Source organism: Ambystoma mexicanum, chromosome 7q (assembly GCF_040938575.1).
Source record: "Ambystoma mexicanum isolate Mex_15411 chromosome 7q, UKY_AmexF1_1, whole genome shotgun sequence".
In the NCBI taxonomy this organism is placed as follows: Eukaryota; Metazoa; Chordata; class Amphibia; order Caudata; family Ambystomatidae; genus Ambystoma; species Ambystoma mexicanum.
This window is the reverse complement of record NC_090941.1, coordinates 692003911-692018826: the sequence shown is the minus strand read 5'-3', so window position 1 is coordinate 692018826 and position 14916 is coordinate 692003911. Positions and strand designations below refer to the sequence as shown.

The 14916-nt window shown below is 41.4% G+C and overlaps 1 protein-coding gene across 5 annotated transcripts in view; it reads left to right on the top strand.

The window, feature by feature from the left end:
- SGCG (sarcoglycan gamma) overlaps positions 1-14916 on the top strand; it is a 1266244-nt gene that overhangs the window by 680693 nt on the left and 570635 nt on the right. For all 5 annotated transcript variants that reach the window (XM_069639249.1, XM_069639252.1, XM_069639248.1 and 2 more), the window contains one exon: positions 13207-13308. In XM_069639249.1, the coding sequence (XP_069495350.1) occupies positions 13207-13308 (102 nt within the window). The remainder of the gene's footprint in view (positions 1-13206; positions 13309-14916) is intronic.

The window sequence follows — 14916 nt, the reverse complement described above, 5'->3', positions numbered from 1 at the left end:
TTTCTAGTACATTTTAGGACTAGCAAATAAGTTAATTCAAGATTTTTATATACACTATAGCCATCACAGGGCAACATGTTATTAATCACTGTTAATCTGCAAGATTTTTTGCACTGTACCCCACATACTGAGATACATTTTAATTCTGTGAAAATCATGGCCATTGATTAATCTCCACTAAACTGAGGCCTGTACTTCCTGCTGCATATAACGTACTTATGGAGGTGTATTCTTTAAGTATTCTTTCAGGATATCAAATCACTTTCAAGGTTGCTTTAGTGGACACAAGGCAGGCAGACTTTGTGCAGCCTGTTCACTAAATTGGCTCTCCTGGCAAATCTCTCCTCACTGCTTGGACATGAACAAAGCCTTCAGATACTCTCAGGCCAACCCACCTGATATACACCTGATGTACACCTGGATGACAAATCAACAATCTAAAACTAAACCCAACCAAAATAGAAATGATCCTCCCACTGCCCCAGAGGATAACGCAACACACACAAACATAAACTGGCCACCATGCATGGGAACCCAATCGGATGCATCTTACATGGTACAAAACCTGGGAATACGCCTGAACAAATGGACTCTCGCTAGATCCAAAAGTCAATGGACTAGTAAAAAAAAATGTCCTCCTCCTGTGACTAATTTGAGGGGTATGCCCCTACCATACCTTTCCACACAAACCCTCGCAAGCATCTCCTTGGTATTATCAAGATTAGACTACGTAAACAGCCTCTTCCTTGGAATGCCAGAACACCTCACAAAAAACAACACATCTAAAATACTGCAGCAAGACTACTCCTGAAACTAAACAGAAGAGGACACATCACACCAGCCCTGAGAAGCCTGCACTGGCTTCCAGTAAAAAAATGCATTAACTTCAAAGCGCTCTGCATCGCTCACAAATCACTATGTAGACAAAGAGCCAAATTTCTCCAAGCCAAATTCAGCCCCTACCAACCAGGAGGAAACCTAAGTTCGAGCAATGACATCCAAATCAAAACATAACACTGCGGGAAAAGGAAATTAGAGGAACTGCATTCTCCTTTTTGATAGCCAAACTATGGAACTCGGTTTATAGTGATAATGTAGAAAGACAAAATGTAGAAAGTCAAAATGTCGAAAAATAAATGTAGAAAAAAAAATTGTCGAATTTTATTTTATGACGTTTTTTATTCGAATTGGGGGTTTCCCCCCATACCGCCCTTTTTTTTCTTTTTTTTTTGTTTAACCTATTTTTTTTTATTCCCGGACCCCAAAATAAATATATAATTAAAAAAAAAGGGAATTCAACATTTTTTTTTTCTGCATCTATTTTTCGACATTATTGTCTTTCTACATTTTATTTTCGACATTTTGACTGACCACCATGGAACTCATTACTGAAGGAAATAAGAATGGCAGAAGATCATCTAACCTTCAGAAAAGGACTGAAAACCTGGCTATTAAATTTACTGAGACCAGCATTAAAACAGGCACCTCCCACAACTCATACACGGACCCAAGGCAATCATCAGAGAGTACAGATCCTGGAACTGACAATCAAACAACCACCCAATACTAACTACTAACCACACAATACACCCTTCTCCTCTGCCGCATACCTCCCATGTACCACACACGCCCAAAAGAGTTAGCCATACTAGACACAAAACACACAAGCTACAAATCTGTGACAAGAACAAACAGCCACAAACAACAAACAACCCAGACACTGGACGTTACCCCTCTGGACACAACAAGCCCAGTGCTCTCAATCAAAGCACACTCAGAAAGTTGACATGCACAGATGCCAGATTCTCCAAGTTCTGCAATTATCAATAGAAGAGCACAACCTCTATCCCTCTTCCCTAACTAACCTACCCCACCTACTTTCTTACAGAGCCACGTAAGCACCTGGATACCATGCAAATGGTAGCGGTGAGTGATATGAACAACATAACATAACAATTGCATGCAATTTGTCTCTACCCCAAAGCACTCAACTCCCTTCTACTTTCATTGCAGTCTGCAATGGTAATCCCAAAAATGTATTAGGGGCCCTTCTTTCAGGATCATTTCCTAATCTTCTCTGTTGAAATTAGTCTTTCTCCTTATAGGATCCCTGCCTTTCTTCCTGGGACCAATTTCAATTGGGTAATAGTAGTAATGCATGTAAATATGTCCTATGTAAAGCACTTTAGATTAAAGTGCTATATAAAAAACCCAATTTTATTATTATTATTACTCTGGATGTTTCTAAAAAAAACTCTCCCTTCTCTGCACACAGTCTGGTCATTTAAAGGGCATAACACCCTCTCATGAGACACTCCTGATGAAAACATGTTCTTTTAATTCTCTATTTTGATTGGCAGCTTGGAATGACAGTGCAACAAACTGCACTCTCCACGCCAGATTGGCTAATATTATTAGAATCTTCTGGGCTGGGATGTTTTTTCAAATTTCTGCCTCATCTTTACTGGGGAAAAGCTCACATTTTCCCTTCCATTTCTACTCTCAGCAAAGTGACATCACCAAGAGTATAATTGGCAGTAGTGGGTTATTAAAATTACATTTGCAATATCTCAATCTTCAAAGTTTTGAAGGAATCTAAATAATTCCTTGTGCCTGGTTTCAAAACATATTCAGCACTTACATTTCTGCCTTTAACATGTTCCTGTTTCAATGGACAATGCAAAAACATACAGAGAGGAGGATGTACTTATGCATGACATAGGAGTTGTTGGGTGGAGTAAACAGCTGAGTCAACAGAGAGCCAGCCTTAGTGAGTTGAACTCTGAACAATTCTTTGAAAAGAAAATTAAAATTGTGGTCTCATCTCAGAGATAATAATCACAGGTCTGCCCCTTAGGGTTTCCTCTTTAGCATGTCAAAATAAGCAGATCAATGGCCGGCCTTTGACCTTCCAAAAATGTGAATGGACTTTATTGCAGGCAAAACCAACTAAGACAGCAGATATCCAGATCTCATGTTGATTGCCATTAGTTTAGATGGATGATCATATTTTGTCCATTTTCTCAGGAACCATGAATCAAACATTAATGTTTCATGTATCATTAAAAAGCCATAGAACAGGATTATCTGTTGATTTAACCATCATAAAAATGTGACTTTCAGAATGAAAGTTATAATCTGAAATGTGATGGTAGCTGCTCAGAAAATGTCACAAAGTCAATATAAATAAAGTAGTTTGGAAGTAAACAACAGTGTGTAAAATGTTGTGAAATTGACTTGTGAAATTGACTTTGATCATTTTTGAGTGAATCCCGAAAAAGCAGCACCAGAATGTGCAACAGTGTGCCGAGAGACAACTTATTTCAACAGGCCCAGCAGGCCTTTATATATTGTTATGCTTAACTGTAAATTACAAATATTTGCCACATTAGAGTTTTTAGTGCAACATTGAAATGTGTAGAAAAGATAATTTCAAGTGGGAGGACTTGCCCTTAATGAATTTGGCCTGGTAGAACTGAAGGGAGTCCAGGGACCAATAAAAGGACAGGGGCTAGCCCTTGAATAAGGGAGGAAACAAGTTGTCCAATCAAAATTAATGACTAATGAGCTGACATGTCATCATTTAGAAAGAGAGTGGTGTAAGATTCATAAGGGGACACACACTGGAAATCAGGGAAACTGCCTGAAATTACCTGGGTTGGAACTGCTGATAAGATTGCTGGTTGAAACCAGAAGAGGGGACAGAGGATGGGGTCTATGACCAAGCAGGGGCACAATAGATGGATTGAGCCTGTTGAATATCTATGACTGATGTGGATTCTGATGATCCCTGCCCTGTACTTGAGAGATGACCTGAGCTTTGATGTATTTTTCCCTGAGCACAAACCCAAAGATATGTATGTAAATAAACATGTCCAACAAAACCAAGTTTTGTCGGGATCTGTTTCATTCAATAGTTTTCACATTATTGATTGGGTGGGCACACAAAGTAGATCATTAGTATTTTTACTAAACAATCATTTTATTAATTCCCACATAGCCAAATTACACAGGGTGTTTTTGTGGAAAATTCAAATTTTGTTTAAAGTGTGGATAAAAATGTAGCCCTTAGAGCAATTGGGAACTCCTATTTATTTTTGCCAACCCCAAAATTCCCTAAAGGGATGGGTGCATTAAAAACGAAATTCCCTACTGCTTCTCATTCCCCTGAACCCTGTTTTAAAGTAGAGGGGTACCAAATGATCAACTCAATATGTGGGTTTGTGTGTGTTTGAACAGAACAGTGTCTTCCCAAAGTTGAACAGAGTGGAGTCACTGATTTAAAAACCCACCTTCTACTGAAAGTCAAAATGTGGCTCCTGAAAGAAGGGAGATTGTGCCATGCATACTGGTGAAAGAAAAAGGGTTTCAAATATAAATGAAAAGTGTTTGTTCTGAAAAGTTTTTTGTGCCATAATACGGCCAGAGCGCAGTGACAGTCAAAATTATTTTTATATGTGATTAAGTTAAACCAAACTGCTAGCATTACCGGGTGTGCACTGAGATTAAAAAGACAGAGCGATGCATGTGTGAAATAGTTTTTCGCCAATAGGGAAGTATTGCATATTATTTCATCTAAATTTCATATAAGGTAGAGTGTCAACTTATTTTTTTGAAGGTGTTACATGCTATTAAAGTTAACCCCAGGCAAAATTTTTTACTGTGCATATTGTGGGGTTAAAGAGATTGTGATCTGTGTTAACATGAACCAACCTGTGTTTTCAATTTGTGGGGAAACATAATTAGTAGGAAAAAAAAGCATTTCTACCACTGAGTGAGGTGGCGTGATTTCTGATTTTGTACAAATATGAATTTCCTATTTTGTAATAAATATAATTTCTTGCTATACACCAGCCTGCTTGAGTCACAGACATAACTAGAATGAGCCAAAAAGGAATATTGGTGTGTCACCTTGGATTGGGGAGGGAAAGAATTCCCTGCATCGAGGGTTGCCACATAAATATCTCTAACAACTTGACAATTATAAAAGGTAACCTACTACAATTGCCCTTAGTAGGAGAGAGAACCCTCACAACCCTGACATAAAAACATATCATACGACGATAAATTCCCAATATCCTAAATTAAGGAACACCCAACAAGTAAATGCAGTCCTTTAAATCAAGGGCACAGTTCCCTCCTGGTGTTAGATCTCACCAACCATGCACAATGAATACATTTTGAAACTCCAAACCCTGCCCATATCATCTGTCCATTTAGAGGCTTCCAAGGCTTCAAGTGCAGAATGAGTACCTATTACTCTTAGGTAATTAGACCTCAACGACCTCTGCTGCGGACACAAAAAAAGGAAATTTATCTCAGTTTCTTCATCAGTACAGCAGAGAGGACATTTAAATGGATGAAAACAGATCAGGCAAAAGAAGGTGGTAGTTGATCAAGATAGGGTTCATAGCCAAAGCCTTGCTTTATCCCAAAATAGCCAGCAACTAATTTAAGCTTCTCACTTGCCAGGGCCATTCCCCTTCTAATATGAGATACCATTGCCTCTTTCTTAAATGTATTAGTCAGGATGTAACCAGAGATCTTGCTCGCCTGGAACATAACGCTTTTTATTTATTTACATGGGCGATCCACAGATGACTCTTTTCCCCTTCCAACCTCATTAAATGAATCAGTTAACTCCTATAGTTTTCAACTGACAGAGAAAATCATAATCTTAATCAATCAGCACAGGCTTCATAGAAGCCTTTCTTTCTATCAGGCTCAGGCCAAGATCCATCCGAATTAGCATTTTAGGTGCACAGTGTGGAAATTGAAGCATGTTTTTTTTTAGAAATTTGCAAACTTTCAATAAGCAGGAAATGTTGGCACAGCCACAAAGTTCAGCTCCAAAGGTAGTGGCTGTTGTAGCCTGCTTCTCATATAGTTCTATCGCTGGCTTTACTTTGCCCCTACCATGCCAGGTGAAAAAGGCACAGGTAGCTCCACCATATTTTTCAAGGTTAGAACAAGCTTTAACAAGTTGTGCAGACCATTGGCCACTCTCAAGGAAGCAGGTGCCAAGGTTGTCATAAAACAGGACTTGCTCAAGATTATGACCATCTGTGAGGAATTCGACCATCCGCACGGAAAGAGTGCACTCTCCTGGTCGTTTTGATTTTTTGATAAATGAAAACGAATGATGGGAGATCAACCTCTGAGAAATGTGTGAGGCCATTCTGCAAACATTTCATCTGCTTCCCACAAAAAACACATAGTCAAGTGTACTCCAGGAAGACACAACCTACAGGTGCCATCTTCCCCTGTCATATTCAGCTCAAATGTGACAGCCATGGGTACATCAACGCATCTCATGAGGGGGAAGGCACACCTTCCTCCAGCCATTGGCCGCCTAATTTAAATATCAAAGGCTCCATGGCTCTGCATTCCTTTTGTGGTAGGTCGGCTGGTGGCAGTGCATACTAATGAGAGAAATTCAGGCAAGTCTAGAGGAGAGGCTTGGTTGCCGAACAGACAACAGGAAGGCGGGGCTAACACCCCTTTGGTATGCAATGTGTCAACTTGAAGCTAGTTCCTACCTCTCTGTATGATAGGCAGTGAATGGCCTGTCTGGGTCCATCAGTTACTGCAGGAGTCCCTGCGTAGCACACTACTTTCAGAAGGATGTGATTTGGGAGAGACAGGCAGTCGGCTGCCATCACAAACTTCAAGGGAGACCTGCACTTTAATCAAGAGTCACAGAGGTCTCAGTTAACCAGAGAGACACTTTGATATACAACAGACAGGAAGATGGTTGGGTCTTAGGTATGGGTTGTCCCCCCGTGTCTGTCCTGTTGCAGAGCACTCTGGTCCTGACCTCATGCATGACAAAAGATTTTTGGTGGGGACCCAGGATTGGTTCATTAAATTGGGCTGAGCCTGCACCAATCACTGGGGCCCATTTGGCTTTAAGAGAGGGCTGAACCCCTCATTTAACAGATCATCCGATGACTTTGAAAGGAGTAAGAATAAGGACTTATTTGGACCCGGGCTGAAGATACAGTCTACCTTACACTGATTTACAGCTGTAAATCGTACATATCCACAAGCAGCTGCCTAACATTAACTAGAGCACCTGCAACTCACTTTTTCTAGGTTCCTCGGAACACAATCTAAACAGACTCCAGGTACTCCAGAATAACTCTCTGAAAGCAGCACTTAGTCTTCCCAGATCCTGCCGCATATCCATTCACAGAAACAACACCAAACTGGTTGTCCATCCATGACAGAATCACTCTACGCACCTAAGACATCATGCATAAATGTCTCACAAACTCAGCCCCGAAATATCTGTCTGACAAAATTTGCAAACACCAACCCGCACGCACCACCAGATCTTCTCACTCCCACAACCTGGTGGTACCAAGATTCAACCTAAAAACAGCCGGAGGAGCCCGCCTCCCAGTCCAAGCTGCCAAACGATGGAACTCTATCCCCATCCCTCTTAGACAGGAACTCTCCTTACTCACCTTTAAAGCCAAAATAAAATTTGGTTGTGCAATAAGCCTCCTTACTAAGATGTCACCATTATGTTTAGCTGACCTCTGCCTATTTATGCATTTGTTCGCTGTCTCCGGATTATTTATATTACTGTACACTATCTCCTGCTGTTTTATACACTATCTCCTGTTGTCTGACCCACCTGGAACTAGGGTCCCATTCACTCTCTCCACACTTGATTTTAATGTGCTTTTCTTCACCATGTATGTAACCTGTAAGCTTTTCAAGCGCCCAGTTACCTCAGGGTTTGGTGCGCGATATAAATAATAAACAAATACAAAATACATCTTCCGCCAGTGAAGGAAGGCCAGGTGTTCCAAGAGGGAAGCAAGGTCCCGCCCCTAAACGTCTCCCAGGGAAAAGAGGGAGATACCAGACTCAGAGGACCCATACAGCAGCTCCAGAACCAGTGCCCAGACAGCACACAGCATCCCCTGCTAGGTTCTGCCAGCAAGCTTCCTAGGTGGGAAGTAGCAGAGAGTATCTGAACTAAGGACAAGGCCATTGCCAGCAAACACTCTCCTGAGCTTTGGGCCATCCACCTTGAAGGGACGATACGAGCCCTGCGAAGAAGCTAGGAGGAGTGCCACACAAACATCATCCAGCATCCATCTTTTCAGGGCATTTTTGAGATAGTTGAGTACTCGAACTGCATTTAGCTGGACCGCTGACTGTTGTCACGCTGCAATCAACAGAGCCGTCCGAGCTGCCTCGACCAGTATTCCCGATCTGCCAACCGCAGTCCTCTGAGCGATTCTTGGCTCTGCACTTCTCAGCATGAAGATGTCCGTCCAGCCTTGCTTGCCGAACTGCCTGCCGCCTGATACCCAAAGCTGTCTTTTACCACTAACTCTGTCTCAAGGGCTGCCAAGTGCAGCATTGCTGTTGAGCAATGAGAACTTCTTCAGAACCAGGTTCATTGTGGTTCTGCCCCCCTGGTCCTTCTCTGAGGGTCCCTAGAGAAATTCACAACCCTTTGCCCCCTTGGTGCTGGAACCGAATATCCTTGAACAGTAAGACTGATTACTTTACCAACTAGCCTCCTGTCAGTATCCAGAGTGCATCCCTTTCCTTTATGAAACTGTCTGTCCTCTATGTTCCTTTGCGGGGTGGGTCATATTTGTAGTGTGCTAGAACTATCTGTTGTAGTAATAATAAAGTAGATATTTTAATACAACCTTGACTGGACAGTGCCTTTTATAATTGGTAATAATTGTATTTTCGCTGTGTTGCCTGCCGTTCCGTCCACCTTACCGAAATTGGACAAAGAGGTCTTATAATTCACTTGTATTCCAATCTGTTCGCATCCCTTCTGGTGTAGTAGAGGTGTGGGGTTGATTGATGGTTTTCGAAACCAATATTCGTCCCTGGACCACTGTTGCTACCGAAGTTGATTTGTCACACCATGTTCCCCAATATCGAAAACCTGGTGCTTAGCAAACCTGGGCTTAAAAACCAGGGATTTGGTTTTGCTGATATTCTAGAGTAGTCTTAGTTCCTCACATTTCCTGGTGAACAACGCCATGGTAGCAATCAGACCTTGTGGATATGTAGCAGATGGCTAAATATCTGCATCCATTTTGGGGGGTCAAAACAGTTGTGTAAAAGGGCTGCTATCAACTCATTACAATAAATACCAAAAGGCAGGGGGGCCAACACGCACCCCTGCCTAACACCCTTGGTGACATCAAACTGTGGGGTGGTTTTGCCAGCTGAACCTTGCCTTACCACTGCTCTATTTCTACAATAAAGCAATTGGATGCAAGATATCAACTGGGAAGGCATTTCTCTGTTTTCTAACACTTGCCAACTTCGTGGTACACCATCAAAATGCAGGTTTCAGATCAACAAAAACTGCAAACAATTTCATTTTATGCAAGAAGGTGTACTTCTGGGCCAACAAATTGAGGTGAAAACGTTGGTCACCTATGCCAGACTGAAACCCCACTTAGAGGAAGCTAATTATACTGTTACTTTCACCCATGATTGGATGTGATACAGAATTACCTTAGCAAATAGCTTCCCCGAACGGTCCAACAAAGAAAACTGGCGGTAATTCTTTGGTTGCCCGCCCCACCCCCTTTTCGTAAATTGGAATAATGTTGGCGTGTCGCTAAGAATCTGGTACAAGAGCCAAGTTCATGCAAGCAGAAAAGAGTTTTAATAAACTGGGGCCCAAATTAGCGCCTCGTTAAAAAAAATATCTGCAGGGATCCTATCGGGACCAGCTGCTTGGCCCCCTTTCAGTGATTTAATAGACCTAGTGACATCCTCCAGGAAGATAGTCAACCCACTAACCCATCCTTCCAAATTGTCTTCATAATTACTAAACTTGTAACTATCCTGCCCACCGCCATATATATTTGAAAAATAGTTCTGCCAAGTGTCAGAAGTAATATCACACTCAATGGTTGTTTGCCCATTGACCTCTGTTCCAGAGGCCAGCTTCCAAAATTTATGGAATCACCATTGTCATGAGCTTCTGCTAAATTGGCGCATCACATTCTGAGGTGCATCTCTTTTTTCTTTTTGATAGTACTTTCATAATGCATGCGACTAGCTCGCAGCATAGATTTATCAATAGACAGACAATCCACCAAAAGCTGCTTAGCCTGGACACATTCCAGATCGTACCAACCCTCCTTTGTTAGTCTATATATTTTTACTACAGACTTTGGCTGGGTTACATGAGGAAAGATAGCCAAGATAACCTTTCCACAATCAGAAAGGACCCCATAATCATTAGCGGTAAAACTACAGATCGTCTCAATATACAGAAGGTTAGCCTTATAGACGTCTGGGATAATATAGCGCTGCAAGAAGTTAACCCACTTCACCCCTTTCCTAGAGAGCATGGGACACTGCTATATAGGATACTCGCAATGGAAATCATGGCTACAGAGTTAAAGAATCACAGTAGTTGGGATAATGTAAGCTTTTTTGGCATTATTGAGTGAAAGTAGGGAAAGGATTGAATCACTTTCATGGAAGCTTTTATTTTCAAAGAGATGGGCCAGAAATGTGACCCTCCTTTAAAATTAAGGGTGCACATAGAATTCGGATTTGCAACCCAAGTAAAAATAACCCCTCCAGACCTTTCATTGTCTGTGTGTTGAGGCACAACCAAGAATGATGCCACCAATGCCAAAAAAACGTTATGCATAAAATCTATAGATCCCCAGATTACTCTGAAACAACTTTGGACAAGAGAAAACAATTCTTGGCCCTTAGTCCCCAAATGAAGAAATGGGATTTGCGTTACGAATCAGTGGCCCCAGCAAGAATGTTGATTAACTCAAGATAAGGCAACCAAAGAAATCCTACATGCCAATAATCTTCGAGTGTACTAGCAATTGACACATCTATCTAAACATCGAAAAACCTACTAAGGTCACTCACTCGAATTCTAGAGAAGACCAATGGGACTGTTTAAAGTAAAAACACGCATAGAACAGCAGAATTGCCTCCTGCCAACCGCAACACTCAATGGCTCTATTCCGGCTCCCTATTGTTTTCTCTTCTTGAATGGGTCCAATGGGGATTTTTCTCATGGTTGTCTTCCTCATGGTGCTTTCTGTCCACTGCTTGTTTTGCTCCTGGGTGGCACTCAAAGGGCAATGTGGGCTGCCTTGCTGTTTCATGGCCTCTTGTGCCTGGGCTCCCAGTTAACATTTTGCCATCGCTGTGGAACTCTTTTTCTTAACTCTCAGTTCCCCCTTTTGCCCTCACTCACTTTTGTTTTTTAACAGCATGTGCATATTATCGATATTGGTGACTTCATCTTGACTCCTTGCTTGGTTTGGCCAACAGTGGGATTTTCCTGCTGTATTTCTCAGACTGATGACATGTAGCCTGGCTGCTGGCTCCATGCTGGTTTTGGCTTACTTTGGGGGGTTCCTATTGCATTTCTCAGACCGATGTCCCGGTAGACCATTTGGACAATGGCCATGTTTTGTGGGGTGAAGGTTCTGTTAACTAATAGTTAGTTTCCCTTTCTTGAGGATATCATATTACTGAGTGTCTATTGAGTAGGAATGTAGGACTTGCATCTCTCACTCCCTGCAGGAGGTGCCACTACTTGTGCCAGGTGGCTATGCAATAATTGTCTCTGAAATTCTTCCCTAAAAGCCAGTCACTGATCAATTTGCTGGATCCCAGCTCTCAAACCAGTCATTCACACCTTTTTCCAGGAAATGTATGTTTCAAGGATCTCTACTTTGCCGCTATACCCGGTCATAGTAATGGGCATTGCCTATCTATCAGTTCTGAACGATAGGTCCTCATCAACTGAAGGCAGTAACTTCACCTTTCGGACCCCACATCTACAATACTCGTTAGTAAACCCACCCTCAATGGGAGGCCATGCATATATGGGTATGTTCCCCTTTCCTCTTTGTGCTCAGCAAATTCTTCTTAACGCTGCATTGTTTTGCTCTGTCATGCCTGGCATTTTACTTGGAACCCAGATTCATTCCCTGGGGATTGTCAGGGGATTCTTGCAAATGTCAACTGGCAATCAACCATCCATACTTTAAGCGTGCACCATAGCCCATCCAAGGTTTTTCACATTACCATGCTTTGACTTGTTATAACACCACTTTCCAAGTACTAGAAACTGGCATCACTGCAAAGTACTCATTATCACTAGATGTTTTTGTTTAACCTGTTTGTGATCAGCATTCCACATGATCCACTGCCATGTACACCTACACCTAGAATCACATGCCCTCTCTCTCCACTTCTTCTTCTCTTTCCATGTGTTTATCTCTGATTTACTCTCCTTACTCACGCTTTCTTCCAGAAACCAAGGTCTGGTTGCCTTGAGCAGGGCACATTGGCATGCCCCAGTGCTGCAAGTCCACGATGGTGGTGTTGGGGGGAAGGGTGCCATACAAAAGCTAATAACATAACCTAACAGCCGGAGAGTATGATGGTTTGCCCTTTGGAGCTGTCCACATGTGCTATGCTGCCTGCCCCTCCCCACCCATAGCTTTGTCAAGGGGTAGGCGGAATCCCACAAACGTTGACATCAGCCTCTCATAATCCTCCAAATGTCTCCCTTCAAAATACCTGTACCAGAGGGCATGTTTAAGATCACCCCAAGATCTTAAAGTGGGTACAAATGTCAGGGTTCATTGGCGTCTACAGCTATCTATTTTCAATTCACTATCATCTGGAAAGGGTGTTTTGAGTGATTAAGACATGCAAAGCCACTGCGTGATATGGTGTGTGTCTTATCTCTTTATACTTATTTCATACATATGTGACGTTTACTTTTCCTAGACAGAAATCACTTTTCGGTAGGATATTTCATGGTAGGTTATTACATGGGGTCAAGGAGTAGTATGTGGAGGGTCAGGATTATAAAAGGGTGGGAAAGCGGAGGGGATGGGAGTGGATGGGGGCGACCCCATCAAAAGAAAAAAAAGAAGTAACCTACAACTTTTCACAAAGTGATTTCTGTCGATAAAACCCCATAGAACTATAGTACTACCCTGTTGTTTAAACACTTATGCATTAAAGTTCTTAAGAGATACTTGGCTTCTTGGTGCTACAAGTGCATCCGCCATACCCCGACAAAAATACAAAAAAAATAATTTGAAATGTAGCAACAAGAGAAATAAAAATACAGCTCAATATTAAAAGTGAATAAACTAATTACAATTGAAACCTCTAAAAATTCACATGAAATGTTTTTCTCCCCAGACTGGAATGGGTCATCTGCGTGTTACAAGTGAAGGACTTCGACTGGAAGGGGATTCAGAATTCCTGTTCCCGTTGTATGCCAAAGAAATTCATTCTCGAATGGTAGGTGCATTTTAATGTATTCCTAGAAACAGTGTTGCCATTTACAATCAAGGGGCTATTGTAATCGGAAAGCAAATGGAGAAAGCAGTTGCATTATTGTAGCTTGTTGTATATAAAAGTGTACTGTTCATCATAGAGAAAGTCTGAAACGAATACAAAAACTATTTCAAAGAAAGAGGATCAAATCAGCTTACATTTTCTACAGCATTCAATTCTAATTCAATTCTTCTATTGGAAGGTCAGATAAAATTAACATTTTCGGAATGACACGCAAATTAGCATTCCATCCATTAGACCCTAATGGTGAAATCGTTTCCTAAATATTTTGAATTATAGCAGCTTATAATTGTTAATACATTTCATGCATGAACGATCTGCTCTAATTACAAACTATAGAAACACTGAAAGAATTAGCATATATACAATGTCAGGTTTTTAATTCTATGTTAATTCTTGTTGTTGTATGTCTATATAAATTATAACTGAAGCATACTAGGTTAATGTAATCGTGTTGGTGCCATGCCAAGTATCCTTCACTTTTTCAACTCAGAATGTACATTTGGACACATTCAAAGTCTAGAAAGAAAAGACTGATTGTCTTTTTAGTTTTGGCTCATATGTGAAGCATCAGCACCGTCAGCACCATCAAATGTGCCAACACTTTTCATATAGAGTTTACTGAAGGGAAGATGACATCCAGCCCCTCCTATCCACATTCCTGGGACTGACATTTGTTTTTAGCAGTCCGAGTGTCCATTTATATTGATTTATTGTTTGATCAATCTGATGGAAAAAGGGTATTTTAAACTCTTCAAAGGACAATTGCATGTAGTAAAGCTTCAAAGGATGTGCTCATGTTATCAATTTATGAGAAAGATCTATCAGGAGTGAGGGGACGGGAGGATAGCTCTGTGGCAACATGCAGTTCTTGGAAGCAAGACCATGCTGAGGAAACACAGGTTCAAATCTCAGACCCACGCTTGAAAAAAAAAAGAACCTAGCATGTTATAAATAGCTTGCCCTTCCACAATGAAACTAGCGCCTAGATGCCTCTGTGTTATGTGCCCTGTAAATAAATGTAAAAATAAATAGATTTTTGGCGGGTTTACCTTATTTTCTCTTACCTTAGCACATAAAATTGATTGTGTACTCCAATTGGCTGCGAACAGTGTGCTTTGTCATGTAACAGCAGTGAGATGTTTTTGGGATATAAATTGTTATTTTATTTTTATTTATTTCATTTGCATAAGCGTACAAAGCCCTGGGGCATCTAGGCGCTGGTTACAGACATATTAGGTACATTTATATAAAATGAATTGAAGAGATGGATCTTTAGGCATTTCCGGAAACTGAGATAGGAACTCTCAGAGCGTATGTGCAGGGGTACTTTGTTCCAGAGGTTGGCTTCCATGGTTGGGAAGTGAGAGCCACCGGCTCTTTTGCGTCTGAATCTAGGTTTGACCAGACAGTGGTTCTGGGTAGATCTCAGAGGTCTGGATGATGTATGAGCAGTGAGTTTCTGTGTCAGCTAGGGTGGGGCAGTGTTGGACAGACATGTATGCATAATTGAACGGATTTTAAATGTAATCCTCTCTCTGACAGGGAGTC